Source organism: Nansenia antarctica (genome assembly GCF_963989245.1).
Source record: "Nansenia antarctica genome assembly, chromosome: 1".
In the NCBI taxonomy this organism is placed as follows: domain Eukaryota; kingdom Metazoa; phylum Chordata; class Actinopteri; order Argentiniformes; family Microstomatidae; genus Nansenia; species Nansenia antarctica.
The window spans coordinates 33,638,594-33,666,098 of NC_137674.1; the positions used below are offsets into that span (position 1 = coordinate 33,638,594).

Below are 27,505 nucleotides of genomic sequence, written 5' to 3' on the forward strand. Positions count from 1 at the left end.
GTGAGCTCCAAATAAAAATAAATAAAAATACAATAAATACAATTCAAATAAAAATAAATACAATTCAAATAAAATGTATGTGTCTAGCACAGTAGTATGAAACAGAGCCAAATGATTATAATCCAAAACGCAAACTCTGCCGCGGCGGGACCGGTGCCCGATCAAATCGAGCGCACCCAACCCTTTTGGGCTGCGTTCGTAAATTCTCTCCGGAAACCTGATCAGCACTCATGGAACGCCTCTTGTCCAATCAAATTACTTGGTCGCTCAATGACGTTGAACCCAGTGTGCGCTTTACGAACGCACCCAAAGAGCAGCGTTTGCTTTGGATTTGTCTGATTGGTGGAAATACGTGAAACGAGGCGGAACCTGGGCGTGTTCAGGGAGGTGAACCGGTCACAACGTTGCAGTTAGAAATATGAGGTACAGAAGCTGACCTGACACAATCATATCTCAACTCCATTTACTCCAGTTCTATTGTTACTTTTATGCTGTGTGGATATATTAAAGCACTTTGAGCTGCAACGTTTGCAGGAAAAGTGCTATACAAATAAGGGTTATTAGTATTATTTGGATTACATGACATATTTCTATCTGAACGTTGTGTAACGTTGCACAGACCCCAGTCGAACGATCCATTCCCGTGCATGAGACGAGTTGGTGACGCCATCCTCTGAGCTGTTTGACTGGTTAAACCTACTGTCCATAATATCTCTTACTTATTGAATGACAGTATTCTCCATGATGAGCTATTCATGTCCATGTTTACATGTATGTGTGGCTGAATGGTTGTAGTAATATGATTGACTGTGATGCTCTAACTAATATTTAGTTTCACGTCAACGAGGTAAGAGAAAAAAGACGCCTTTGTTCGTTTGTGTGTTTGGCAACTCCATTGCATCGCAAATCTGTTTTTATGGGTTTTTAGAGCGATGCGTACACCTGACACAGGTAGGGATAGAGATAAGCGACACTCAGGCTCATCAGTGTTGAACAATGTAGTTACATACAACAACAAAAAGCTCGCCTGCTTGAGTGGACTGTTGATTATGATTTATTATGATATCTGCATTGACTGATTATGATTAATTATGACATCTGCATTGACTGATTATGATTAATTATGACATCTGCAGTGCAGTAGCCTACAGCAGCATATTTTCGTGCAATCAATCACTGACTGACTGACTCGTCCCCCTTCCCTTCTGACACTGCAGGTGCATCGCACTAACATTGTAATAGACATCCAGTGACTTTAATGCAAAGATGAGTCGGTTCGTCAACGTGCTGCGGAGCTGGCTGCTGATGGTGTCTGTCATCGCCATGGGGAACACCGTGCAGAGCTTCAGAGACCACAGCTTTCTGTCTGAGAAACTGTACACAGGGACGCCAGAGTTTGGTGAGTGGCTAGTAGTCTTTCTCTGGTATCCACAGCAGATTTCTGTCGTGTGTCCTTGACATGAAATGAATGCCTTTGCACCTTTACAATAGAGATTGACAACCGGATCCTCCCAACAGTGTGCCAGGTCTATTCTCATGTACAGTGTCCTTATATACAGCTCTCTCTCTCTCTCTCTCTCTCTCTCTCTCTCTCTCTCTCTCTCTCTCTCTCTCTCTCTCTCTCTCTCTCTCTCTCTCTCTCTCTCTCTCTCTCTCTCTCTCTCTCTCTCTATATATATATATATATATATATGAACATTTTAATCTTTACAGTGAATGGTCTCCAAGCCAGGACGTTTGGCATCTGGACATTGTTGTCATCAATAATCCGCTGCGCCTGTGCCATCGACATCCAGAACAGAACGTAAGGTTCCCTGCATCCCTGCACCCCTGCACCCCTGCATCCCTGCATCCCTGCATCCCTGCATCCCTGCACCCCTGCATCCCTGCATCCCTGCATCCCTGCACCCCTGCACCCAGTGACAGGGCAGCTGCTGCAGCAGTGCCCAAACTGTAATTTGTATTTGACAGGTTGATAAATGTCTCAGATACTCACTGCCTTTTTTCCTCCTGTACCCCGGCCTTCCTACAGGCTTTATAACATCACCCTGTCTTATTACAGGCTTTATAACATCACCCTGTCTTATTACAGGCTTTATAACGTCACCCTGTCCACGTTCGTGCTGGCCCTGGGACACTTCCTGTCTGAAGCCTTCGTCTACAAAACTGCACCTCTGACTATCGGGGTCATGGCACCGCTCATTGTGGCAAGTGAGTACTGCGGCTTTATAATCCAACCTGCTGGGATAGTGTGTCATATTGTGCTATAAACCTGTAATAACAGTATAAGGAAACCATCAGACGAACACAAGGCTGTGGCTCAGGATGGTAGAGCCGGCGTCTAATGATCACAAGGTCGGCGGTTCGATCGCTGGCTCCTCCTGTCCATGTGTCGAGGTGTCCTTGGGCAAGACACTGAACCCCAAATTGCCCCCAATGAGCCGGCTGGCCGGCGCCTTGCATGGTAGCTTGCCGCCATTGATTGCATGGCAATAAAACTTATTATATATCGTTGCTCCTCCACAGGTTTCTCCATCGTGGGGATGCTGATTGGCTACCAATGTGTCTCAGAGCCTCAGGAGGAAGTGTCGGTAAGACAGAAGAAGAGGAACTGAAAGGTCTTGCGTTTTTCTACTCAGCCCACCACCCGAGGGAGCTGTGGGATCGTCTTCTACTCTGAACTACTGTTCCTTGCCTTGAAGAATGGCCTAGGTGGCCTGAGTGCTGCCTGCCAGGAAAGAAAAGTCCAGTTGTAAATGTAAGGCTGTGTGTAACAGCAGGGAGATATTTTTGAGGTGCTAAAACCTTAAAGTGTACAGTACCTGAGCTATATTCAACATTGTGTTTGTTTTTATAATTAAAGCTGTCTTGCCGTTGTACTGATATTTGCAACAGTGATGGACTGTTTCATCACTACATGCGTAATGTACAGTACTGTACTAATAACTGTTTTCTGTAATGTCTATCAAACATGGTATGAGTGATATGTGGTTGTGCTTTGTGGTCCAATTTACCACATTTGTGATCATGGGAATCTGGGATATGTAAACTTTTGTGAGCTATTTAGGAGACATGCAGTACAATAATGGTTAATATGCTCTTTGAATCAGCAAAGTGGAATAACTGTGCTGTTATCTAGTACCTCAGAGGTCTGTAAGTAGTTGAACGGTGGTGAATAAAAATTGTTTCAAATAAAAGATGAAACACCGGGCCCTATTCAATCAATGTTTCTCAGATATAATATTCATAGATATTGTATTTGTCTAGTCTGAGAAACCCAGAGTCAGGTTCGATTTTCAAAAGCCCTTCTTGTTTTCTAAAATGTGTAGAGCTTTCTTATGGCACTAGATAGCATGTGATACAAGACAACTCAATGATGGAAAAAGGACAAAAAAAATTCCTCAGAATGATTTTTATTTCAAAAGACTAGCAGTTATAGTCGTTCACACTATGTGCAAGTATTTGCCGGACTATTTAAACAGTTACCGTAGTACATCATCATTCATTTGTATACAAAATCATCCAAAAACAAAAAGAATATATTGTACCCAGTCAACAGACAATTGTGGGCCAGATCTGGTGTTGTGGTGCCACAAATGGCAAGTACACCTGGTCTAAGTACTATATGGGCCAGAACTGGTCTGGATGTGGGGGTCCAGCCCTGAGTGAGACTTGGCATTCTGCTCCTTGGGCCAGCTCTGGGGAACTATGTTCCTGTAGTTACTGTGCACTTTTTGGTTTAAATGGGGGACGAGTGCTGGCTGAGAGTTGGACCTTTGGTCATGGGCCAGCTCTGTTAGGAGGAATGGGGCTCTGACACGTTACTGGGCCATCTTTGGTCTAAATGTTTCCTAAGTGACAGTTGGGACAGCTCTGGTACTGAATGTAGTGTACGGCTATAACTTGAAATTGTGACTAGGCCAGTGTAAGTCTGAATTGGGTGACTAAGGGGGTATTAAAATAAGCCTGGATTGTGAGTCTTGTGAGATTTATCAAAATAAGCCTGGATTTTCCTTTAGCAACGTTGATGCAATACCCCCCAGTACTGGGTGAGAATTTGATTATTGGCAACCTCTGGCTTGAGGTATGTAGCCCCAGACAACTTACTGTGGTTGCTAGGTGACTTGGATTTGCTAAGAAATGCCATACATTTTAATTCTGTGAATACTATTCCACTTCTCCCTCCTCTCCCCTTACTTGACCAGCCCCTACCCTTAGACAAGGAATGTTGACCCACTGCTGTGAACAACATAGGTTTGTAATTTAGTCCTAACCAACGAAAAGATGAATCACACATTCTGTGATATATCTTGAAGTGGTTTGGGTTTTCAAAGCACCTGTGAAATTGTCTCCTACACAATCCAAGTCACATCTCAACCCCACTGAGCCAACAGTGTTGAGAAATACACCTCAGACCTTTCAGGGAAATCTACTCAACTCATCTGGTTTTAGTAGTGTTGTGGGATGAGAAAAATGCAAACCATTTGAAGAAATCTAGACTATTTTGGTTTTAATGAGTGTCAGAGTGTCTGGTTGCCATAACTAACCAGGCTGTTGTAACATTTAAAAAAAGGCCTTTGCCTGGTTCAGAACGTTTGTTCCCTGGGCCAGGGGCCTCATTTATAAAGCTTTGCGTAGAACTGGCGTAAATGGCTTGCGTACACACGTTTTTGGGCTTTATAAATAAGGCCCCAGAAGTGGACCGGCTGCAGAACTGTGCCGTCATTCCTCTGGTAACTGAGATGACACAACAACAACAACAACCATTTTTAAAAAGAAAGAATCACAATTCTTTTAATCACGTCAAGTAAAATAAGCAGCGAAAAAACACTGCACTATGGGCATTCCTAAACCCTAATTAGTAATTACAAACATTAAAAGTACAACATTAAATAGGTTTCTCAGTAACAAATTCACAGATAAAAAGAATCATCAACGTACAAAACACTTTCCTGTGCAAAATGACAAGCGCAATTGATTGAGTTGCCTTATTTTCTTCCCTACATGCTAATGATAATTTTGTGCTCACATTCTGTTATCAGAGATTTTCCTGACATAAAACACAAGACATTTTCACAGACATAAACAATTAAATTAAATAAGTCAAAAGTACCCAAAGTATCTGAATTGTGCTCTGAGAATGTGATTAAAAAAGTGTATGAGTCTCTTAGGTTTCTGGATTAGTTTCACACAGACATGATTTACCTTCCAATATATCCTTATTGATGCACAGCATCAACCATAGTCATCAGTATCAGCAGTACTGACAAGTACCTCCTCGTAATCCTGAATAGCTGATAGCCATCTCTCCAAAGCCTGATAAGCCACTTGGTTGAGGTGGCTTGACTTGACTCTGGACAGACTACCATGCCATCACAGACAACTGAAATCACTAGATCTAAAATGTTTTACTGTTAACTTAAAAAATAGAACACTTATGTTAATAATATTAATTATTATTATAATTATTACGATATTATCGTCAGCAATGTAACGTTCAGTTACACAATCTAAATTGCGCATGGTATTGGTCAAATGTGAGAGAACGACAAGCACACAAGTGTTACTATTACTGACCAGAATCCATAGAATACTAATTCACTGGCATCTTCTGGGGGTGGGAACATTTAAAGCTAGGGACTTAAAGATTATGGGATACATTAATTATAAATCGATGATAGCATGTTTCCTATAAAGTGGCACTTGCATTCATTTTCTGTACATTAATCTCATGCACCTGAAATGCCTGTTTGATAACACAACCAACTATCCCATATTGAGAGAGAGAGAGAGAGAGAGAGAGAGAGAGAGAGAGAGAGAGAGAGAGAGAGAGAGATAGAGAGAGAGAGAGAGAGAGAGAGGGGGGGGGTGAAAACCTTTCAGATGGTAAGTGCATTCCTCTCCATTGATTGACATCTGTGAGGTTTGCGTAGAGGGTTGGTTAGGGGTTGGGTAGAGTTTATTTGTATTTATTTTTACTGATTTATTGCCATGCAATCAACTTGTCAGTCAATTGTTGGAATTTGGTCTTTTTTCTCTAGCCACAGGGTCTAGGCACTTAGGGGTTAAGTGTCTTGCTCAAGGGCACATGCAGCTCCCTCCTGAGCGGAGATTATTGGTTAGGGGTTTGGTTAGGGGTTTAGGTAGGTCTGCAGGTGAGTAAGTTTGTCAAGTAAGTCAAATGTGTACATAGAATGATAGTGTGCGTGTGTGTGTGTGTGTGTGTGTGTGTGTGTGTGTGTGTGTGTGTGTGTGTGTGTGTGCGTGTGCGTGTGCGTGTTACATCTATAAAGGATGGGGATGACTGTGTCCTCAAAAGCATCAACTGGCACCACTCCTGACACCTCCACCTCCTCCAAGGTCACAGGCTCTGACACCTCCACCTCCTCCAAAGTCACAGGCTCTGGGATACGTCCCCGTTATTGACCTGCCAGTGTGAGAATTCAAAACATCAGAATTAGTGATCACATTTCTAGCCTGAGGGAAACATAAGATAATAAGCTATTAAAAATAAGCTATTTAAGTGGTACATCACCATTTTTCTTTACCTAATTTCATTATCTCCAGCACCATAGGCCAACCAAAGGTTTGCTACTGCAGTTTTAGAAAATCCCAAAATTGTCTTTTTAATTAACAGTGACATCATAGGGGGGTAATTTTCATAGGATCTTTTCTTATTATTAATTTACTTCAGCAAACTTCAGAAAATCTGGTATGGTAATGGAGATAATTCATAATAAACAGCAGAAAGCATTCAGTTCAGACTCAATATTCACAAATGATATACAAGAAACAAGTATTTTCACCATATTGTTCATCCAATAAAATCAATGATCACTTCTCTGAAGACATTTTATCTCAATAACCTTTTTGTGAGACCAAGAATTCTGTGCTCGACATATCCACCCACATATTCCCCCAGGGGTTTATCATCAGGCAACACTTTACAACTAACAGTTACTGGAGGTTATGAGGTCTACATCACACATATTACTCAAAAGGGTTATGTATTGATCATATTTCCAAACAGCTCCTATTGTTGGTCTTTGAGAAGTATTATTCGTTGAAGCACACATTGTTAACACACAATATAGGCCTACTATTACAGAAAAGAAGCATTATGAGTGTGAAAGTTCTCGTACTCTTGGAAACCCCGATTTGAATCGGAGTGCTGGAGGAAAATTACTGGTCTCACCACCAATCACGACCATTAAGTCTCACCACCAATCATAAGCCCAGGTCCCTGTTGACGCATTACCTCCCAAACCTGCCTCTAGTTTTATGTTTTACCAATCCCTGTAATCTGCTTTCCATAATCTCACATGGCATCTCAATCCTCATTATTGCCTTTTCACTCAAGTAATAGCAGGAACCATGCCTTTTTTTAAGCCCTTGTGCTAAACTGGAGTGGAATGTTGAGGATTTGCGTTCCTTTGGTTGTGTTTGAACACTCTGAAAAGAACTACCACATCTGATCATTCACATATTGATTCTATATCTTCCTGTGTACACATTGCCTATTGTACAAACCTTTGTTGTCATGACACCCACACAGTTTCTTTTTTTATGTTCTGGCAGTTTCAGTGACATTTAAAATATTTCAGGGATAAGAGAATAATTTGTTGTTGACATACTGATTTTTCACCAGGAGTTCTCACAACACCAACATCAGTGCTTTTTGTATAGCTGCAGCTACTGTTGTGTGGTTAGTAGGGCTAATCGATTTCCCGATTCTGAATCGATCTAATGAGCGATTATCGATTCATAAATCCCGAGATCGATATTTCATGTTTTCTTTTGTTTGTTTTTTTGTTTTTTTCTGCTTGCAGCTTCAACCCGCAACGAGATCTCATGGCCAGATCTCGCGCTACAAGAATTTATCATATCTCACGCAACGACCAGGCTTAAAGGCAGATGTCTGGGTGCATTTTGGATGTAAAAATTATGACGATAGAGATGAGCAGGACAAAACGAGATCTCGTTGCGGGTTGAAGCTGCAAGCAGAAAAGAAAAAAAAACAAAAAAAAAACATGAAAGATCGATCTCGGGATTTATGAATCGATAATCGCTCATTAGATCGATTCAGAATCGGGAAATCGATTTTTTGAACCCAGCCCTAGTGGTTAGTTACGTCAGAGAGTGGGTGCCCCTACCTTGCTAGGCGTGTGTTTGGGTTTTAGTGAGGTTGGGGGTTAGTATCGTTGCGTCTGCAGCGGTTGCTGGGAGATGCGGCCCCGTAGTCCACCACCAGAGACTGGGAGCCTGCAGGCTGGAACGACAGCTAGGATATCACGCATATGAGGGGCTACAAGGCCTCCTCCACCTCCTCCTCCACTACCCCATCCCCATCCCCATCCCCATCAACCTCCCATAAGACTGGCCACTAACCTTCCAGGCCTCCTCCCACCTCTAGTCTGAGCCTCCACTTAAAGACTCTTCTAGAGAGGGGAAGGGCATAATAGCATCGTCCTGGAAGGACTAGTAGAGGATTAGACAGTCAAATGTTCAACTATGAAGTTGCTCTTTTGAACTATTCAAACTTATCAGAAATTCCTAAAGACTTTAAAAGATATTTTCTTGACGATTGTAATAATAAATACAAAAAGAGAATGTTGTATTTGCTGTAGGCTGCAAGTCTTAATAGCATGCAATACCCTTTCTGCGTAGATTGCAATGCAATGCAAAAAAGGACAAAATGTCCTTATTTAATTCAAGGGAATTCCCTTTTAAAGAGAGATTGAGCACAGTGATTACTTGTGTTGCTGCCCAGGCATGCAGGGAAGCAAAGCGGGTCGGAGGGCTGTTGGTGGGGGGCGGTGGAGCGCTGTTGGTGGGTGTGATGGAGAGTTGTTGGTGGGGGTGGAGTCATGCTTTCAGCAAACGAGGGAGACGTTTCCAGTGAGCGAGGGAACGCGTGCACCAGCAAGGCTCAGAAGAAACAGCCAGCAAGGCTCCAGAGACGCAGCCAGCAAGCATGCAGAGCCTGTTACAAACAGCCTCGCTCAGGTGTGGCATCATCCAACACATCGCCTTTAAGTGGGACGCGGAGATCCTACCTCCCACATACGAAATGCAGACACACTTACACTTGCTGCCTGCGAATCAGCCAGCTTGTTGGCCTTCTGCCTTCGTAAATCAGACCGGATGAAGGCTGTGAGGAGAGAGAGGAAAGGCACACACACAACACTGGGGTTAGTTGTGTTTAGGAGGACATACTAAGTGGTACAACCATTCATACAATGTAGGAAACATGAGAAAAAAAAGGAGGAATGGTTGTCATGTTCCTTGTTAGCCACTAGAGGGCGTCATCACTCCACGACGGATCGTTATAGCATCAGTATCAGAATCGCTTTTATTACATCTTACTGTACAAGTACACAAGAGTAAAATTCTTTGGCTTTGGTTCCTCAACATTGACATTGCAGCATTCAGATACAAAAAACACACTAATAATAAGTAACTTAAGTAAGTAAAAAAAAGTAACCCGACATTGATAAAGTAATTAAGTGATGGATTTTACAGTGGCTTCAATAGTGCAAAAATGCTGAGCAGAGTACGATGATATGAAATGCAACATAATACACTACAGTACGGTAGTAAATTAGTCCAATGGTATACAAGTAATCCAGTAGTGTGCAGTAGTTATAATACTGTAATATGTTAATGTTTGTAGTGTGCGTGGTTTTGGTTAGGGCGTGGCAGTCTTTTGTATTCTTCCAGTGTATTTCTCCAGGAGCCTACTACTACAGCTATAGCTATGCTATGCTATGCTATACTATGCTATGCTACTATAGCAATTTGAGTGACTGACACAATAGTGTGAGGAGTCATGCGCTACCGTGCCTATAAAGTGTAATGATCCACATCATGTCATACAGGCAGGAGTCCAAAGTTCAGTCTAATGAAAACATTCACTCTATCGTGGCCAATCAGGGCGAGGCTTTACTCTAGGTGTGAAAGGTCAGATCTACCTGTCATAATGGTCCCTATGAGGAGGCTTTACTCTAGGGGTGAAAGGTCAGATCTACCTGTCATAATGGTCCCTATGAGGAGGCTTTTCTCTAGGGGTGAAAGGTGAGCCCTACCTGTCATAATGGTCCCTATGAGGAGGCTTTACTCTAGGTGTGAAAGGTCAGATCTACCTGTCGTAATGGTCCCTATGAGGAGGCTTTACTCTAGGGGTGAAAGGTGAGCCCTACCTGTCATAATGGTCCCTATGAGGAGGCTTTACTCAAGGGGTGAAAGGTGAGCCCTACCTGTCATAATGGTCCCTACGAGGAGGCTTTACTCTAGGGGTGAAAGGTCAGATCTACCTGTCATAATGGTCCCTATGAGGAGGCTTTACTCTAGGGGTGAAAGGTGAGCCCTACCTGTCATAATGGTCCCTACGAGGAGGAAGGCACAGAGGAAGATGTTCCCAGCTAACGTTCCAAAGCGGTCGATGATCTTCCCTTGGCAGATGGTGAATATGATCCCAAACACCTGGAATGAGATGGGGAAAATGGTGGGTGAGCATTCTCTCTCTCTCTCTCTCTCTCTCTCTCTCTCTCTCTCTCTCTCTCTCTCTCTCTCTCTCTCTCTCTCTCTCTCTCTCTCTCTCTCTCTCTCTCTCTCTCTCTCTCTCTCTCTCTCTCTCTCTCTCTCTCTCTCTCTCTCTCTCTCTCTCTCTCTCTCTCTCTCTCTCTCTCTCTCTCTCTCTCTCTCTCTCTCTCTCTCTCTCTCTCTCTCTCTCTCTCTCTCTCTCTCTCTCTCTCTCTCTCTCTCTCTCTCTCTCTCTCTCTCTCTCTCTCTCAAAAAAAATTGCTTAACACACAGATATATCATTCCAGTGCTGCCACTAGTCATCCCAGTTACCTGAGTGTCATCCCAGTTACCAGAGTCTCATCCCAGTTACCTGAGTGTCATCCCAGTTACCAGAGTCTCATCCCAGTTACCTGAGTGTCATCCCAGTTACCCGAGTGTCATCCCAGTTACCCGAGTCTCATCCCAGTTACCCGAGTCTCATCCCAGTTACCTGAGCTGAGCAGTTGAGTAGGCCTGAGGAGGTCCCCTCAGACTCTGGGTAGGTCAGCTCCACAGCGAACTCAAAGCCGAGGGGAAGGTACCCAGTCATGAAGAACCTGCAAGCAGAGGTCAGAGGGGAAACACAAGCTCAGAAAAGTCTCATCAACATTAGACTGTGTGGGGCCGGACTATATCGATCTTTATCTGGAATCATTTAAATGAGCTCGTATCCCACGACATTTGACCTTAAACTGCCTTTTGACAGAACAGAAATCTGCGTATCTAGATGTGTTCTCCCCCTTTACACAAAGTGGCTGTTTATAGAGCAATCATGCAACAGTGAATAACATCTGAATAACATTATACATATATTTATAGAGTGTGTTCCTGCAGTCTGCACAGTCTGCACATTTTGGCTCAACCTCTGTGTCTGAAAATGATTGTGACGGTAGGTCTGCAGGTGTCTTTGCCCTTACCCTAGAACTCCTGACGTCAGAAACACCACCCACAGGTGTCCTATGCTGAGAGTGAAGGCGTAGACCACCATCCCAATGAAGGACAGGAGATACACCACCAGGGTCGTCTGTCTGAGGAGAGAAGAGAGGAACGGTCATGTACGACATTTAGCTGAGGCTTTTATCCAAAGTGACTTACTTAATTACAGTGAGTGCATACATTTGTCAGTATATATGGTTCCAGCGGGAATCAAACCCACAATCTAAGAGGTGTTAGCACCATGCTCTACCAACTGAGGTACAATGGGTACATTAGACAAATTGACCATGTACCACGAATACAAAATCTCCATCGCATTTTACAGCACCGCTCTCTTACACAATAGAGAGACTGAACATAGCTAGCCCACATCGGATTTGAATCGGTATGCAACTATTTAATCTGATCCAATCCTGCTATTACACTGATACCGTAACAAAGCATTTAAGAAACGTCCTGTGGCGATAACAACAGAGAAATACAGTAAATACAGTTAAATACCGGAAAGGTATTTCCTGAATTCCTGTGTTGTTGTTTCCTAGGAACCTAATGGCAAGCTTCACTTCCTGAACTGCCACAGAAGAGTGTTGGACGAGGGCTGGGGCCTTCACTGTCAACACTCTTGTCCCAGATGACAGGAATAACAAGATTCCTGGCCCACCTACCCTTACCATCACTCTGGCACCTTCTACACAAACAGGCTTACTCTTGTACAACCACGCGTGAACCGTCGGGCCAGATCAGATGTTGTTGTTAATATAACTTAGTCCTGTGACTCTCTCACACACAGGAAGGACAGGGGGGCGGACAGGGAGCGGACAGGGTCAACAACAGAGATCTGGACTGACTGCTATGACTGCATACTCTAACGGCATGCGGGGAATTCGACAACACCGTTTCCGCAGTCATAACATGTAGTGTTTTAGACTTGAGGAAGAGGCGGTCGGGAGCTGGATGATTGTAATGTAAAATTGATTCGCGGTACTGTACGAGACAGCGTCAGAAAGAGTTATGTACTGTATGTAATACAAAAGACAGCAACAGACCAATTATTGTATACTGTACGTATGAATGACTGAACTATAAACTTCTAACTTGTAGGCGTGGTAGAATAGACAGGTACACGCAGCGAGACCTGGTCTTCAACTGAGAGGACGTGGAGATAAAGCCTGTCAGCTCAGATATGAGGAGAGACACGTCAGACGTAACACCCAGCTCCTCCACCACCCCAACGGTGCCTGCTTCCCACAAAATGCCCTAATCTGCTTAGAAGCCTTCCTTTGTACATTTCACAAGACATTCATGCAGAAACCTTTCCTCAGCACCAAGCTGTACAAACGTGGCCAAAGAGAGAGAGAGACTGGCGGATGTGGGCACAGGACCCTCCTTAAGCCTACTGAAGACAAATTACTATTATCCCCAAGCACATCCCATGTATACCGGACTACCTACCCGTGTCGCTTTGGAATAAGGCGTCTGCTAAATGCCAAAAATGTACAAATGTAAGCACAGTCACTTTACTCAATACTACCTCTTACACCCACTATCACTGAGTGCAATACCGAGTGCAATGCCAGTGCAAAGACATTTCTACTCTGTACTATTTTATTTTGTACTACTTGTACTGCTAAATTGGGTGTCCTGTCGTATTTGTCTCCCACGACTTGTCACTTGTCCAATTGTCTCACTTATGTCTTGTAACTATTGGTACTGTATTTATCTTGAGCCTTATTGCCTTATTGGTCTTTGTGCTGCAATGTCACGGAACCGAAGCCTAAGAATTTTACTCTCTTACACTTGTGTAATGTGAGGTAACAATAAAACTTGGAGGCGAAACCCAACAGAGTATAACTGTGTGTAATCAAGCTATGGAGGTAATCGTAACAACAGTGTGTTAATTACTTGATAATCTCTTATGAATGAGGCCAAGAGGAGATGAGCAGTGAGGCCTTATCAGCTCCTATCTTAATGACTTGGTCGTTGCCCAACATGGAGACAAAGTCCACAATACACATGGAGGCAGCCTAGGGGCGTGAAATGGTATAAACACAAGCCTAGGGGCGTGAAATGGTATAAACACAAGTGCTCGGTGCAATAAAGGGAACCGCTAACTACACCTTCACGGTCAAACATCTATGCTCACACCGGAATGTGCCCTGACGCGGTCAGAACATAATGTGACAGCAGCTGGTGAAAGCGGGAACAAGTCGGAAACCAATCAAAATGTTCTGACCTTTATTCTGAAAAATCTAAATACATTTCAACGTTGTTGAAAATCAATGGCACACTCGCTAGACAAGCCAAAACATTGCAACGCAATGGATTCGGTGAGTAATCGAATTCTGTTTTGGCTTGACTAGCGAGTGTGTTATTGATTTTCAACCAAGTTGAAATGATCTCACTGGTATTTACATTATTCTGAATAAAAGTCTGAACAGTCCGTCGTTTGGCGACTTGTTCCCGGTTTCACCAGCTGCTGTCATATGCTCACATCTGAATGTGCCCTGACGTGGTCAGTAGATATATCCTGTTCCTTGGCGCCCCATCCAGGCCCCACCAGAAAGCTGCCCTTCACTATTGACCTCTGAACCCTGCACCACATTCTACATTAGTTTACTGTTCAGCAGCTGATCATCCAGAGGAGGATTGATGTCCCCCTGGAGTCTGGTTCCTCTCAAGGTTTCTTCCTCTGAGGGAGTTTTTCCTTGCCACTGACTGTGCTCTGTATTTTTCTCCCATCTGGTGAGAGGTTTTTTCCCGTTATATCATATCGTTTGTACAGTTTATTGTTTCACATTATTTTTTGTTCTTGAGCACTTTGTGACATTTGTCCATGTAGAAAGTGCTATACAAATAAACTAGATTAGTATAACTGATCTTCTTTCGGATTCTCTACACGTTCCCTACTGTTACACCTGTTGCCTGTGGAGCGGCCTGGTGGCACAGCTTGACAAATAATAATCAGAGGATCGTTTTAGTATTTTTTGTCTTGTCATCATATAGTCTTATAGTCAGTCTGGTCAGAAACCAGCTGCAGCCACACTATTTTAATGTTATTATAGAAAGAACCTTGTTTAGTTACTATGGGTGGAATCCAGTAACATAAGTAACAAACCCTTAGTTCTCAGGAGGAATCGCTGACAGAATGTGTTAGAAAGCTATCGTGTATCTATAGTTCTGTGTGTGGCGTACTCCCCAGTGTTCAGTCCCATAGTAGAAGGAGTAGGAGTGTCTTACTTGTAGCTCTTGGTCTTGTCCAACCAGATCCCACATAAGAGGGACCCCACCATGCCAGCAATGACGATGGTGAGACCAATTCTCCCAGCATTCACCTCTTCACCCTGCAGGGGGAAGGTTTAATGACAGAGTTGACCTTCTACCGTCAAACACGAGACATCACAACCCTCTCACCCCCTCCTGTTATCTTATCTGGGGTGGGCTGACTTGCTACATCATAACACTTTGAATCCCAGACACAAGTTATCGTTTTCAGGAAGGTAGCATGAGCAGCTTTACCAGTCTTTACTCTCTTGGGCCATTTTATATCTATATACTGTATACGTTGTATATGTTACGGTACATGTGGGAATACGGTACATGTGGGAAAACTAGGGTTAGGGTTAGGTGCTACATCGATTGTACATGCTGGCATGTCTAACCCTAACCCTAATCCTATCCCTATCCCTAACCCTACCCCTAGTTTTCCCACATGTAACGTGTTCCCACATGTACCGTAACATATATATATATAGCAGGGTTAGGGTATATATATATATGTGTGCCATTTAGCTGACACTTTTATCCAAAGCGATTTACACTGCAGTGTGTGCATACATTTTTCAGTATATAGTATGGTCCCCAGCAGGAATCGAACCCCCAACCTAAGCATTGTTAGCACCATACTCTACCAACTGAGCCACGGATCACTTAGGGAGAGCAAATCGAGGTCTTTCTTTGAGTAAGTGAGGACAACGTAGAGATATAAGGTTACAGCACAGTTGACACAGAGGTGATGACTGGGTATCTTTAACAGTCACACACCAGAGCTGAAGGGGCGGCAGGCTAACTTTGCTCGTAAAAACAAAACTGCGGACGACGCTGGTTTGTGTTTATTGATGTCATAACATTGGAGGGTGAGACTTACAGGATAGTGTTCGATGATCATACGGTTCAGCAGTGTGGACACTGCGTAGAAACAGCCCACGTTCAGGCCTGTGGTAAACAGGAAACATAGAGGGAACTTAGTTTCTGCGCTCAGGGGAGCAGTGTATGAGTCTGCAGTGAAGCAGGTCTTCATTTATTTATTCTGAGGTTAAAGAGAGCAGAGGGATCCATTTCTTAACTCCAATGAGACTGTCATAGGACCTTTTAGAGTAAGACACCAGCACATAATGACAGCTACCACTTGTATATATAGCATTTAAAAAATATATCCCATTCAATCCTGAAACTTCACCTGGCTGACTTGAAGGTCAACCATTATGTTATAATGTTAGGGTTAGGCTTATGGTTAGGGTCAATAACACGGCTCATCTTCAATAAGTTAATCAACGACAGGACACATGACATTTGAACTAAAGACTGTGGTCATCAGCATTCCTCAAACTTTCCTGCTCTGAGAAACCTTTAGAGGTAGCCTACTCACGCGCTACAGGGCAACGGGTGAACGATATGACACAGACCTGTCCGCATCATATCAGTACACCAGCTGATACTGACCTTCTCCATCAATTGATCTGGCTTCAAACAAACCTATCTTCATGATGTTGTGTACATTTTGTCTTGCTTGTGCCAGCTTTACTCACTCAGATAAGGGGACAACATCCACATTGGATGTTCCATGTTTAACATTTCAACTGTCAACTGTGAACTTTCAACTGTCAACCAGTGTTGCCAGATTGGGCGGATTCCCAATTACACTGGATTACTGGATGGAAAAAAAAGCATTTGGGCGGTTGGGCCGGATCAATAGCGTTTGGGCAGTATAAGAGTGTTGGGCTGGTGGTTTTTGGTTGATTCGTTTTTTTAGACTGTGGTTAGGCTGGAAAATGTCAATCCCATCTGGCAACCCTGCTGTCAACTGTCAACCGTCGACTGGCTCACCGTAGCTGACTGTGAGCAGCATGAAGGGCTTGTTGCGCAGCAGTCTCAGGATGGACGCCATGTAGGAATACTCCTCTGGGGGGAGTCTCCTGGCCTGGGCCTGGGCCAGGGTCGGGGGGAGGTCTGGCTTCTCCTGGAACACTGTTGGATATGGACATACACACAGTAAACACACATACACACACACAGGGGGCACACACACACAGGGGGCACACACACACAGGGGGCACAAGCGCACACACACACACACACATAACACAGAGAGTCAGAGGCAAACCATATAGGACAGGAAAAAAACAAATAGCGGTCGCAAAAATAAACCCATTAGTGAATGCCATTATGTATATGTGTATATTGTGTCCTTCTGTCACTCAGCACGAAGCCCAGTGGGAGACTAGGCAGTCAAACAGTTCCACCGTGGGTCAGAATGGGCCTCAGGCAGGCTCACTCAGAGTAAGAACCAGAGGGGGGAGGGGGCAGGAGGACTGGAGTGATAAGATAAACAAACGGTGTGGTGAGGAGGTGGAGAAATGCACTCGTTGCCATTTCCCCCTATCAGGCTGTCTCCCCCCCAGGCCCGCGGTGAGCCCCAGACTACACACATACACAGCTGCCGCGTGATTGGACTACGGCGGAGAGCAACAGCTCCAACGTTCAGTCAGAGAGTTAATATCAACATACAGTACATACATAGGTAATTTACGCAATATCGCACGAGACGAGAGGGAGTGCTGTTATACTGAATATCAGCACGGCTGTGATTCAGTCGTAGATACCGTATTTTCCGGACTATAAGTCGCGCTTTTTTTCATAGTTTGGCTGGTCCTGCGACTTATAGTCAGGTGCGACTTATATATCAATATATATATATATATAATTTCATACTGACTGACATGAACCAAGGAGTAAACATTACCGTCTACATTGTCAGCGTCTTTGAGCCTCGGAAAAGCGCTATATAAATTCAATGTATTATTATTATTACAGCCGACAGAGGGCGCTCTGGGCCGCTCTGGGCTTGTGACAACTATATGCTGCTCCGAAACCCCTGAAGAAGCTATCTAAAACATTAGCTTGTTGAAGCTAAGCAAACGGTAGCTTGGTGAACTTGCTTACTGGTAACTTGCTTGTTGGACTCGCTGGCTTGTTATGTTCATTTAGCCTATTCAGCCTCCCAGGTATGTTCTTTATGCTATTGTGTAGCTGAATAACTGTTAATGTGTTATGTTAACATACCGGACTTCTATTCAGCCTGTTGTTCTGTGTGCTATTGTGTAGTTGAATAAACTTGCCTTTCCAGATTAAATGTCTGTTCTTGGTCTTGGATTTTGTGAAATATATTTCTAAATAAATGTGACTTATAGTCCAGTGCGACTTATATGTGTTATTTTCCTCTTAATGTCGCATTTTTTGACTGATGCGACTTATACTCCGGAGCGACTTATAGTCCGGAAAATACGGTACATACATATTCTGTATAATAGCACAATCTCGAGTGTGATATTGCTTTTATACCACAGTTCTACAGCGCCATTTATTAGTTAACAGTAATAAGCGACAACAGATTATGATTTGTTTGTTTATTTAATCATTTATTTTGGCTCTGCCAAAAAAAAAAAATCTGCAACTGAACTTCAACTGTACTGTTGCCTAGTAACCCGAACACAAACATCCGCAGGCTAGCTACTTTGTATTAACGGTCATTTAATAGAACACCTGTGCGGCGGAGTGATACATATAGTTAAAAGTCCCAGTGCTGTTATACTGTATATCGACACTCATGGAATGCCTCTTGTCCAATCAAATGACTTGGTCGGAACTAACTGTTGTATAAAACTGTATATACAGTAGCAGTCAAAACTTCCCCATTCAATTGAATTGGGAAATTGAAAGTGAATTGGGAAAGTGTGTCCAAACTTTTGACTGGTACTGTACCTCTAACTACCGTACTGTCTATCTCTATCATGTTTTTTTCTTTTTTTATATATCATGTTTCTATATCACTATTTGCACTTTTGGTTGGATGCTAAACTGCATTTCGTTGTCTGGTACTTGTACTCTGCCATGACAATAAAGTAGAATCTAATCTAATCTAATATTATCTAATCAAGGAGTTCACCTAAACAAATACTATAGCTAGGCTTATTAGCCCAATAAACTCACCTCAAACAACCTCACCTAGACTCCACCCAGCTGCTCAGATGACACACTGGGCATCATGACATGTCAGATAACTTCCATTAGCTCACAGACGGGTGACTCACACAGCCACCACATCAACACACTGTGTGGACTACCCGACCAGTCTGCTCAACCACACCTCTACACATACACGCTATATCAACACAATATTCATTCACTAGATTCATTCTTTGGACTCAATAGTGTGTAGTAGAATACTGTAGCGCTGACATCAGCATCTTAGAGACAGTCTGTTTGATTAAATGGCCTAAGCAGCCTACATACCGAAACAAACAGTATCCTGTTTAATTTTATAACGAATTAATCTCAAATGCTCAAATGTATTATTTGCCTGGGAGATTTAGTTACAGTGTGAGGCTGGACAGACAGACCTCTTTGTAGTGTTGCTGGCTAGGCAGCTATTTGCCCACCGCCTGACCTCTGGCTAACTGTTTCATTCTGCACTGTCTGTATGCTAACCCTAACTATGCTATGCTAACTGTATGCTAACCCTAACAGCACTGACAAGGTTCATCAGAGTTGCCAAGCTCGGCAGTATGGGCACAGAGGCTCTGTTCTCCTTCCTATGACACATCTCATCTCTGATCTCTGATCTTGCCCAATGTGTCTGCTTCAATGAGACAAGGGAGGCACGAAACAGAAGTGGGAATATTGTGGTCTCAGATTTGGCATGAAATGACCTAGAGAAAGGCAGGTTTAGCAGATTTCAGAGAAAGGAAGTCATGAGCACTGGAGACTGGCCAAACGACTCCATCTCGTGAGGTAAAAAATGACTCCTACTTCTCTATCGGTCATTCAGTCCAGTTTCTCAGGGGATGTGAGCAGAGCATTGAGCACGAGCCTAGGGTTAGGGTTAGCCTGGGCAGCAAATAGTTTCATGAAAGACTTCAACCCCACTTCAACCCCACTGTCCTGAATCAAGAGTTACCACCACTGCTATTCCTATTTGAGATCACATCCAAAGGCATCACGTCAAATCATGGTCAATTACAGCGATTACTGCGCCGCTTCATCTACTAGGAATGGAGTGATGTTGTCATCAGCACCACACATGTAATCTCAACACGCCCTGAGGACCGAGACCGCCGACCTATCCACCCACAGCCAGGGAAGCATAAACAGGGAGAAGAACACAGGATTGGAGGCCCAGAGATCAACCCTACCGATGCAATGGCATCTGATGATAACAGACATTCATCCCATCACAGAGCCCTCTGAGTTCTCACTGAAAAATGGGATGACAATGAGGCCACTACAGAGACCAAATATAATTTGGCAGAGGGCTCTGTTCGCCCTCTGGAGTAACAATGACTTATGAAAGACAATGCCAGCAGAACGAAAATATGGATGGAATGTTAAATAGACTGCACTTATATAGCGGCTTATTCCAAAGCACTTCACAGCGGCCTCTCATTCACACACACACACACACACATTCATACACCAATGGCAGCAAGCTACCATGCAAGGCCCGCTGGGACCATGTACACTGGCCCGCAGGCCCACTCATCGGGAGCAATTTGGGGTTCAGTGTCTTGCCAAAGGACAACTCGGCACATGGACAGGAGGAGCCGGGGATCGAACCGCAGACCTTGCCTTTGTTGGCCAGCTTTTGTGTTAGTGCACACTGTATGAACGGCCACTTAATATAATAATATGCCATTTAGCTGACGCTTTTATCCAAAGCGACTTACATTGCAATGAGTGCATATACGATACCAGCAGGAATCGAACCCACAACCTAAGCGTTGTTAGCGCCACGCTCTACCAACTGAACCACAGAGGACCTGAAGCACAGACACTGCCTTCTTAAAGAAACAACACATCTCCACAGGTATACCACTGAGATTTGAACTTGGATCGCAGGAGTCCTGAGAGAGAGAGATAGAGAGATAGAGAGATAGAGAGATAGAGAGATAGAGAGATAGAGAGATAGAGAGATAGAGAGATAGAGAGATAGAGAGATAGATATAGATAGATAGATAGATAGATAGATAGATAGAACCCTTGACACTTCCTCTCAGGACTTACCGATCACCACCAGGATGAAGATGACGGTGCTCACCCCGGCCGTGATGTAGAACATGATGCTGATGTGGTGCGCCAACTCATCTATGTCGTCCACGTTGGGCACGAGGATGGGCGGGACCAGGAACCCGATGGCGATGCCCATCTGTGGACGAGGCGGACAGAATGACATCACTGGCATCACCTCACACCTCTATAATGACACCTCATACCTCTATAATGACACCTCACACCTCTACAATGACACCTCACACCTCTACAAATATGTAATACAACTGCATCTAAAGAGAAAAGCAACTTTTTCGAAAGGGGAAAAGCTTGAAGAACCAAGACAAAAAAAGGATATTAGGGTTAAATTAAACAAATACACCAACTTTTAGTAGCCTGCTTTGCTTAAAACACATAAAGACGCACTAAACATATGAGATGTGACATTTTCGGAGGTTCTCATGTGTAACTGCTGTCATTACTGGCTTGTACTGCTTGACAGTTGTTAGAGAACACATCAAAAACACACTTGTAGCCCGGGGTGGTCCAGTGGTCTAGAACCACGGCCTACAGTGAGTGCACACATATGCCCAGGTCGGCATGGGTTCGAATCCGGCCCATACCCTGCTGGCATACCCACTCCTTACTTTCCTGTCTATCTTCACTATCTCTATCCAAATAAATGAAAATTATGAGTGTGCCTCCCCCACTCAGACAAAAAAGGCATGCTTGATTAGTTGTTGACATGGCATATAGTGCATACAAGATAAGACAGATAAGAGTGTGTGTTAAGTCGCAACGGCAACGTCATGGTCATTTTTCTTAGAAATGGTAATCCAGAAATGTGCCTGAGGCCAAAGTGTCCGTGTGGCTTTGCAGACCACTTCACAGCCCCCTTGCCAGGTGGCACACCCCCGCCCAGCCCCGCCCCTCTCCATCGGCAAAGATGGTTTTTGGACAATGACGGTTTCTAAACCTTCTGACGTTGAACACCACATGAGAAAGGACGACTTCCTCAGCTCCCTGGAGCGTCCGGAACATTCCAACAGGGACATCTGCTGGGGTCCCACGGGTCTGGGGGACGATGAAAGGGAGGGAAGGCCAGGAGGTGACCAGATATTCTCCTCAGGGAGGACCCCCCGCCGGTGAAGAGCATGTGGGTGGTGTGTTATCCCTTTGATAACTGTGACATCCCCTTGTGAACATCCCAACAAGCTTGTTCTTGTATTTTTAAGAACAGCTGGGGACTCTCTTTCCCCTCTTCTAACCTCATCTTCCCCTCATCTAAGGACACACTCACACGCACGGCACAGAAACTCAATACGGATGGCAACACTACTAACATCAACCACTAGTACTTTGATCAACGTGCCTCATTCTCATTGTCCTCTTAAGATGCTTTGGGGATAGATTTATAAGACTCACAGGAGCATTCTAAATACCAGCATCAACTACAAACAGATTAACTGAACATTGAGCCTTGTTCAATCACAATCATTTGGTTAAAACAATAAAAGTTATGAGCATTTTCATCCTTAAATTAATTCCCAAAAAACATTGAATAAAGTTGACGTACCAGCAAGTTTTAAGAACTTCTTGCATGTTTCCCGAAATAAACCTGTCAACTTGGGATTTGAGTCGTGCTCTGACCAATGTGAAACCTAAGTATTTAAAATGGTGAATAGGAAATATAGAAGGAAACATTGTACCCAATGTACTAAATGTTACTGATAATAGGCAAATTACACTTGGTATAGGAAGAATTTCGTTTTTCATTTGATTTGATAAACAACCTTGAACTTGCTACTGTAGAGTGCTTACCAAAAATTTACCAGAAACTATTTCAGTCTTGGAACCAAAGGACTAAAATAACTGTGAGAAAAATACATTCAAAACAAAGTTGCCTTTCATCTACACAAAACAGAGGAACAGTTAGTGAGCTTGGGATATGGGACGGTAAACATTCATGACAATGAACGGTGATGTACTCTTTATGTATTGTACACTTAGTGCGTAAGAAGACACATCTTATGTGAAAGACCTTTTTAGAAAAACGTTGGGGTTCAAGGATTGTAGGGCATTAGTGAGTTAACCCGTTATTGGACATCATATCCATTAGGGGCGGCTGTGGCGCAGGAGGTAGACCCGGCATCTAATGATCACAAGGTTGGCAAATTGGCGGTTCAATCCCCAGCTGGCCACATGTCTTGGTGTCCTTGGGCAAGATACTGAACCCCAAAATTGCTCCAAATGAGAGGGCCGGCACCTTGCATGGTAGCTTGCTGCCATTGGTGTGAGTGTGAGTGTGAATGAGAAAAGCACTGTGTGTAAAGCACTTTGGAATAAGGTGCTATATAAGTCAGTCCATTTAGAGCATAAAATTCCAAGTTGATTGCATGGCAATAAAACAATTATTATTATCCATCTGACAGGGCCCTAGCATAGATTAGCTACTTTTTCCTGCTATGACTGGTGGATAGATGATTCGCTTACTTAGCCAAATGTATTTGTTGTAAGTCACTTTGGATAAATGCGTTTGCTAAATGTCAAAAATGTAATGTAATGTAAATGTCTACATGCCATCATATCGCCCCAGGACTGACAGGGGGCCCAGAGAGTACAACACACATCCATACACCCAGGGCTTCCCCAGAGCCTAACAGGCTTACAACGTTTGTCACAGAAACTTAGAACAAGTTGAGTTGGTTAAACTTAATGTACACAAACTTACTGTATATGAAAATATAATAATTGCTTAAATAAAACTGTCTAGGTAACTAACTCTCTCTATCCTGTTCATTTCACCTACTATTACCTTTGACTACACTGACCTGAACACGTCTAGGGATACATAGACAAGCCCACACCACTAGCACTTTGAAACCACAGGAGACCTTAAGAAATGGAACATGCAGCTACATGTTTCTTCTGGGGTCATAATTGGGTGCATTCGTAAATAAGCTCTGAGAGCGCCGGAGCGCATCCGGGGTGCTTTCTGGTCGTTCGGAAATTCAGAGTGCTCAGAGCGTCCCCTGTTCGAAAATTCAGAGCACTGTACTCTGGGAGGACTCAGAGCTCACACTGGACTCTCTGACTGAAAAGACGGTTTGTCTGAGCGTCTGAACATTCCAATCTAAAAATGTCGGAGCAAGTCGTAAAATATTACTGTTGCGGCTTGATTAGTACACTCCTTCCCCAGTACCCCTTTACTGACTTGCCATGGAGACGGCATTCTGAGTGTAATCTCATTGTACTGGGATTTTACCCAAGCCGTAGGAGCTTTGAATAGTGGAAGTCACCTGATATCCCCTGCAGGCTATAGGAAGAGCAAACCACAAACACAATCACTTAGTTTAAATAGTAGGATCTGAAAAAGTATTGTAACACGACTGGCGTGATACTGGTGAGAGAATGTTTTATTGACACACACCTGTTGCATTTGTACATTTCCATGAAGACCCTCGGATATTAGATTAGATTAAACTCTGTGAACAGAGTAGGCCTACAACGATTTTTTGCTCTAGGCACAGCCCTAGTCAGCACCCCCTGGAGCAATTAGGGGTTAAGTACCTTGCTCAAGGGCACAAGCAGTGGTAGGCACCTTAGATATGATCTATTGCCAACAACCTCTAGTCACCAGCTCACATGCAGCTCCCTCCTGAGACGGGGATCGAAACCAGCGACCTTCCAATTGCTAGTCAGCCTCTCTAGCCTCTAGGCTACCGCCAACCCCATATGTGTTGTGAACCAGATATCAAAATAAACGCTCTCATTTACAAGGAGTCACGTCTGAGTATGTATAGGCCTTGGTAGACAGCCCTGGACCACGGCCAAGAGGATCCTGTTCCATATTTAGCTTGCTGTCATCACGTCGCTCTAGACATCTTATGCTCTCTATTCAGACAGAGGCTAAAGCATTTAGTAAAGTAAAGAGTACGCTGGGTAATGAAAGGGAGTGGTTAACTAAAGTTAACAAAGTGGTTTTGGGAGTGGTTTACAAAACAGAAAAGCCTTCCTGTCCACCAATCAAGTGGCAGACTGGCAGCTAGCAGTTTCAGGGGTGTAGCCCTTAGTCATTGTTCCCATTGGTGACTAGACAAACCCGTTTGTGCTCGTTACAAGGCTTTGACTACATGTACTTGACTACTACTACTACTACCTTTCACTTTGTCTATGGTTAAATCATTCTTCACACCAGTACCAGTAACCACTAGCTGGAGATGGATCTGCAGACCATGTTAAAGATGAGACTTTCTCACTTTCTCGTGCGCACACACACACACACACACACACACACACACACAAACATCTGAGGGGGCACATGGGGCGGCTGTGGCGCACCCAATGATCGCAAGATCTGCGGTTCGATCCCCGGCTGGCCACGTGTCGAGGTGTCCTTGGGCAAGACACTGAACCCCAAATTACTCCCAATGAGCGGGCCGGTGCCTTGCATGGTGGCTTGCCGCCATTGGTGTGCAAATGTTTGTGTGAATGGGTGAATGAGAGGCCATTGGTAAGCGCTTTGGAACAAGGCTCTATATCAGTGCAGTCCATCTGAGCCTTCTAACCTCTGACCCTAGAGGGGAGGGTGTAGGGCAGCGCTAGCCTAGAGGTTAGAGAGGCCAGAGGCTAGCAATCAGAAGGTCTCTGGTTCGATCCCTGCCTCAGGAGGGAGCTGCATGTGCAATTTGAGCAAGGCACTTAACCCCTAATTGCTCCAGGGGGCGCCGACTATGGCTGACCCTGTGCCTAGAGCAACAAAATACCAAATCCCAACAACTGATTGACGTTGAAGTTGATTGCATGGCAAATAAAACATTATTATTACTGTATTATTACACACACACACTTACGCAGTGGACTCCGTGTGTACTGGGGGACTGCCTTTGAGTGGTATCGGTAAACATGGGACATACCTGGTTTCCTAGAACTCCAATGGAGCAGGCGGTGGAGACCTCTTTCGGCCCGAACCACAGCGATGCCAGGCGGGAGGGTATGCCGAGGACGTGCACCGTGGCCACCGAGCACATAAACTGGCCGAAAAAGGTGATGGCGAACAGGTCCGGGGCGGCCGTTCCCGTCTTGATCCAGGCCCCGACGCAGTTGAAGGCGGAGCCCACCACGACCACGTCCCTGATGCCGCGGTTGTCCAGGAGCCACATGACCGGCAAGATGAGGGGGATGTAGGTGAGGAAGTAGATCATGGAGAGCCAGTCGATGGCGAGGGCGTCGATGGAGTAGAAGCGCATGAAGATGTCGCCGATGATGCTGTACTGGAGCCACATGAAGGCGTTGCTCAGGGAGTACCCGCAGAAGACCAAGAGCATGAGCCAGCGGCGCTTGTACAGCTTGGTCTCCTGGAGAGGCGCGGGCAACAGGGTGGTGGTGGTGGTTGTGTCAAGTCCGGCCTCAGGCTCCAGGTCTTCTAGGTCCTCCATGCTGTCCCCCATGGACAGCAGGTGCTCCCTCTCCCCCAGGCTGTCTCCCCCCTCACCCGCATCCCCCAAGTCATGCTCTAACTTGGCATACTTGGCATATGCGCTCATACTCCCCCCACTCCTGCCACGAACCTGCTTTTTTTCCTCCCTCTTATTTTTGCGTAGCTCAACTACTCTCCTATCTGGAGGCTATAGCAAATGCCTTGAATGTCTAGACACCTTTCTTGCCCCTCCCTCCCACGACTTCAGAAGCCTCAATGTCTCTCTCTTTCTTTTTCTTCCCTTTTCTTCTTCCCCACACTTAACAGACTATTGTGCACCTTGCCTCTCTCTATCTGTCACAAATGCCAACTCGTATGTTTACCTTGCTCGTCCCTCCCTCCCTCGCACGGCTTTAGGCGCTCTTCTTCAACATTAATGCTCCGGGTCTAATGTGCCGGTGCGTTTTGTGTTGTAAGAGAGCGAGTTAAGTAATAAGCGAAGTTGATCCTTCACTTATTACTCTTGTTGTTGTCGGAAGCTGAAGTTGCATTTGAGTTGCAGTAGTTTAAATATAGATCATAGAGCAGCGTGGTGTTGGAGAGCTCCGGTCTTACCCAACTCTGTCACACCGGATTCATTCTGCCGTGAACGCGTCAGGCTTTGCTTTTATGTCCTGGTATTTATGACCATAGTCATGGGATAGTCATCTTTCAGGGAGTTGCATTTCTCCATTTCAAACTACTCCTTCCACTTTAACAAAGCGATTACTCCTAAACGGTGTGGAAGTCCATCAGACTGGCCTCGGCAAAGCAAACCCCCAAAACAGGAAGAAGAGTTGCGGTGCAGAAAAACGAGGCCACCTCCAAACTCTCCTGCTCCCAAACACGTCCTACTTTCCTAAAGCCAATGAAACTCTCCCTTATGAGGAAATGGCAAATAATAGCAAACTAATGGTAAATAATAACTTTTACAATAGGGTGCGTCAGTACTTGTGTACCGGAGACACTATTAACAACTATTGTTGATTATCAATGTTGTAAACATGCGTGTTTACATGGAGTTGCGCCTGTTGTCCTTTTTCCACCCGCCCACTTTCATTACGCTGTTACTAATTACTTTATCTAACAACGTGTTAATAAATGTTCTTATTTTTGCACATCAACTTGCATATCTGCACTTCTTATCGTACTGGCACTCATCACTTCCTCTATGTATGTTGTACTTGATGATTTCATTTTTTGCGTTGTTGTTGTTGTTGTTGTTGT

The 27,505-nt window shown here is 44.3% G+C and overlaps 2 protein-coding genes across 3 annotated transcripts; one reads left to right on the forward strand and one right to left on the reverse strand.

Moving 5' to 3' along the window:
• The first annotated feature begins 730 nt into the window (after positions 1-730).
• On the forward strand, positions 731-3,198 carry erg28 (ergosterol biosynthesis 28 homolog). 2 transcript variants are annotated; one of them, XM_080531194.1, is made up of 5 exons: positions 731-847; positions 1,218-1,399; positions 1,714-1,804; positions 2,093-2,211; positions 2,527-3,198. In XM_080531194.1, the coding sequence occupies exons 2-5, from the start codon at positions 1,267-1,269 to the stop codon at positions 2,613-2,615; spliced, it is 432 nt and encodes a 143-aa protein (XP_080387320.1). In that variant the 5' UTR covers positions 731-847; positions 1,218-1,266; the 3' UTR covers positions 2,616-3,198. The 2 variants fall into 2 exon arrangements, with proteins under 2 accessions (XP_080387320.1, XP_080387321.1); XM_080531195.1 differs by having other exon boundaries at positions 751-951.
• Positions 3,199-8,176: 4,978 nt separating this feature from the next.
• Positions 8,177-26,366, reverse strand: flvcr2a (FLVCR choline and putative heme transporter 2a; the record flags this gene model as incomplete). Its single annotated transcript, XM_080550433.1, has 10 exons — positions 8,177-8,269; positions 9,087-9,151; positions 10,371-10,482; positions 11,015-11,120; positions 11,481-11,591; positions 14,737-14,840; positions 15,644-15,711; positions 16,603-16,743; positions 20,836-20,977; positions 25,737-26,366. The coding sequence occupies 10 exons, from the start codon at positions 26,364-26,366 to the stop codon at positions 8,177-8,179; spliced, it is 1,572 nt and encodes a 523-aa protein (XP_080406559.1).
• Positions 26,367-27,505: the final 1,139 nt, after the last annotated feature.

Excerpts from the sequence above, each read along its gene's own strand:
- erg28 (XM_080531194.1), top strand. The coding sequence starts at position 1,267 with ATGAGTCGGTTCGTCAACGTGCTGCGGAGCTGGCTGCTGATGGTGTCT. Across the intron at positions 1,400-1,713 it reads CACAGGGACGCCAGAGTTTG|TGAATGGTCTCCAAGCCAGG; the intron begins GTGAGTGGCTAG and ends TAATCTTTACAG. Across the intron at positions 2,212-2,526 it reads GGCACCGCTCATTGTGGCAA|GTTTCTCCATCGTGGGGATG; the intron begins GTGAGTACTGCG and ends GCTCCTCCACAG.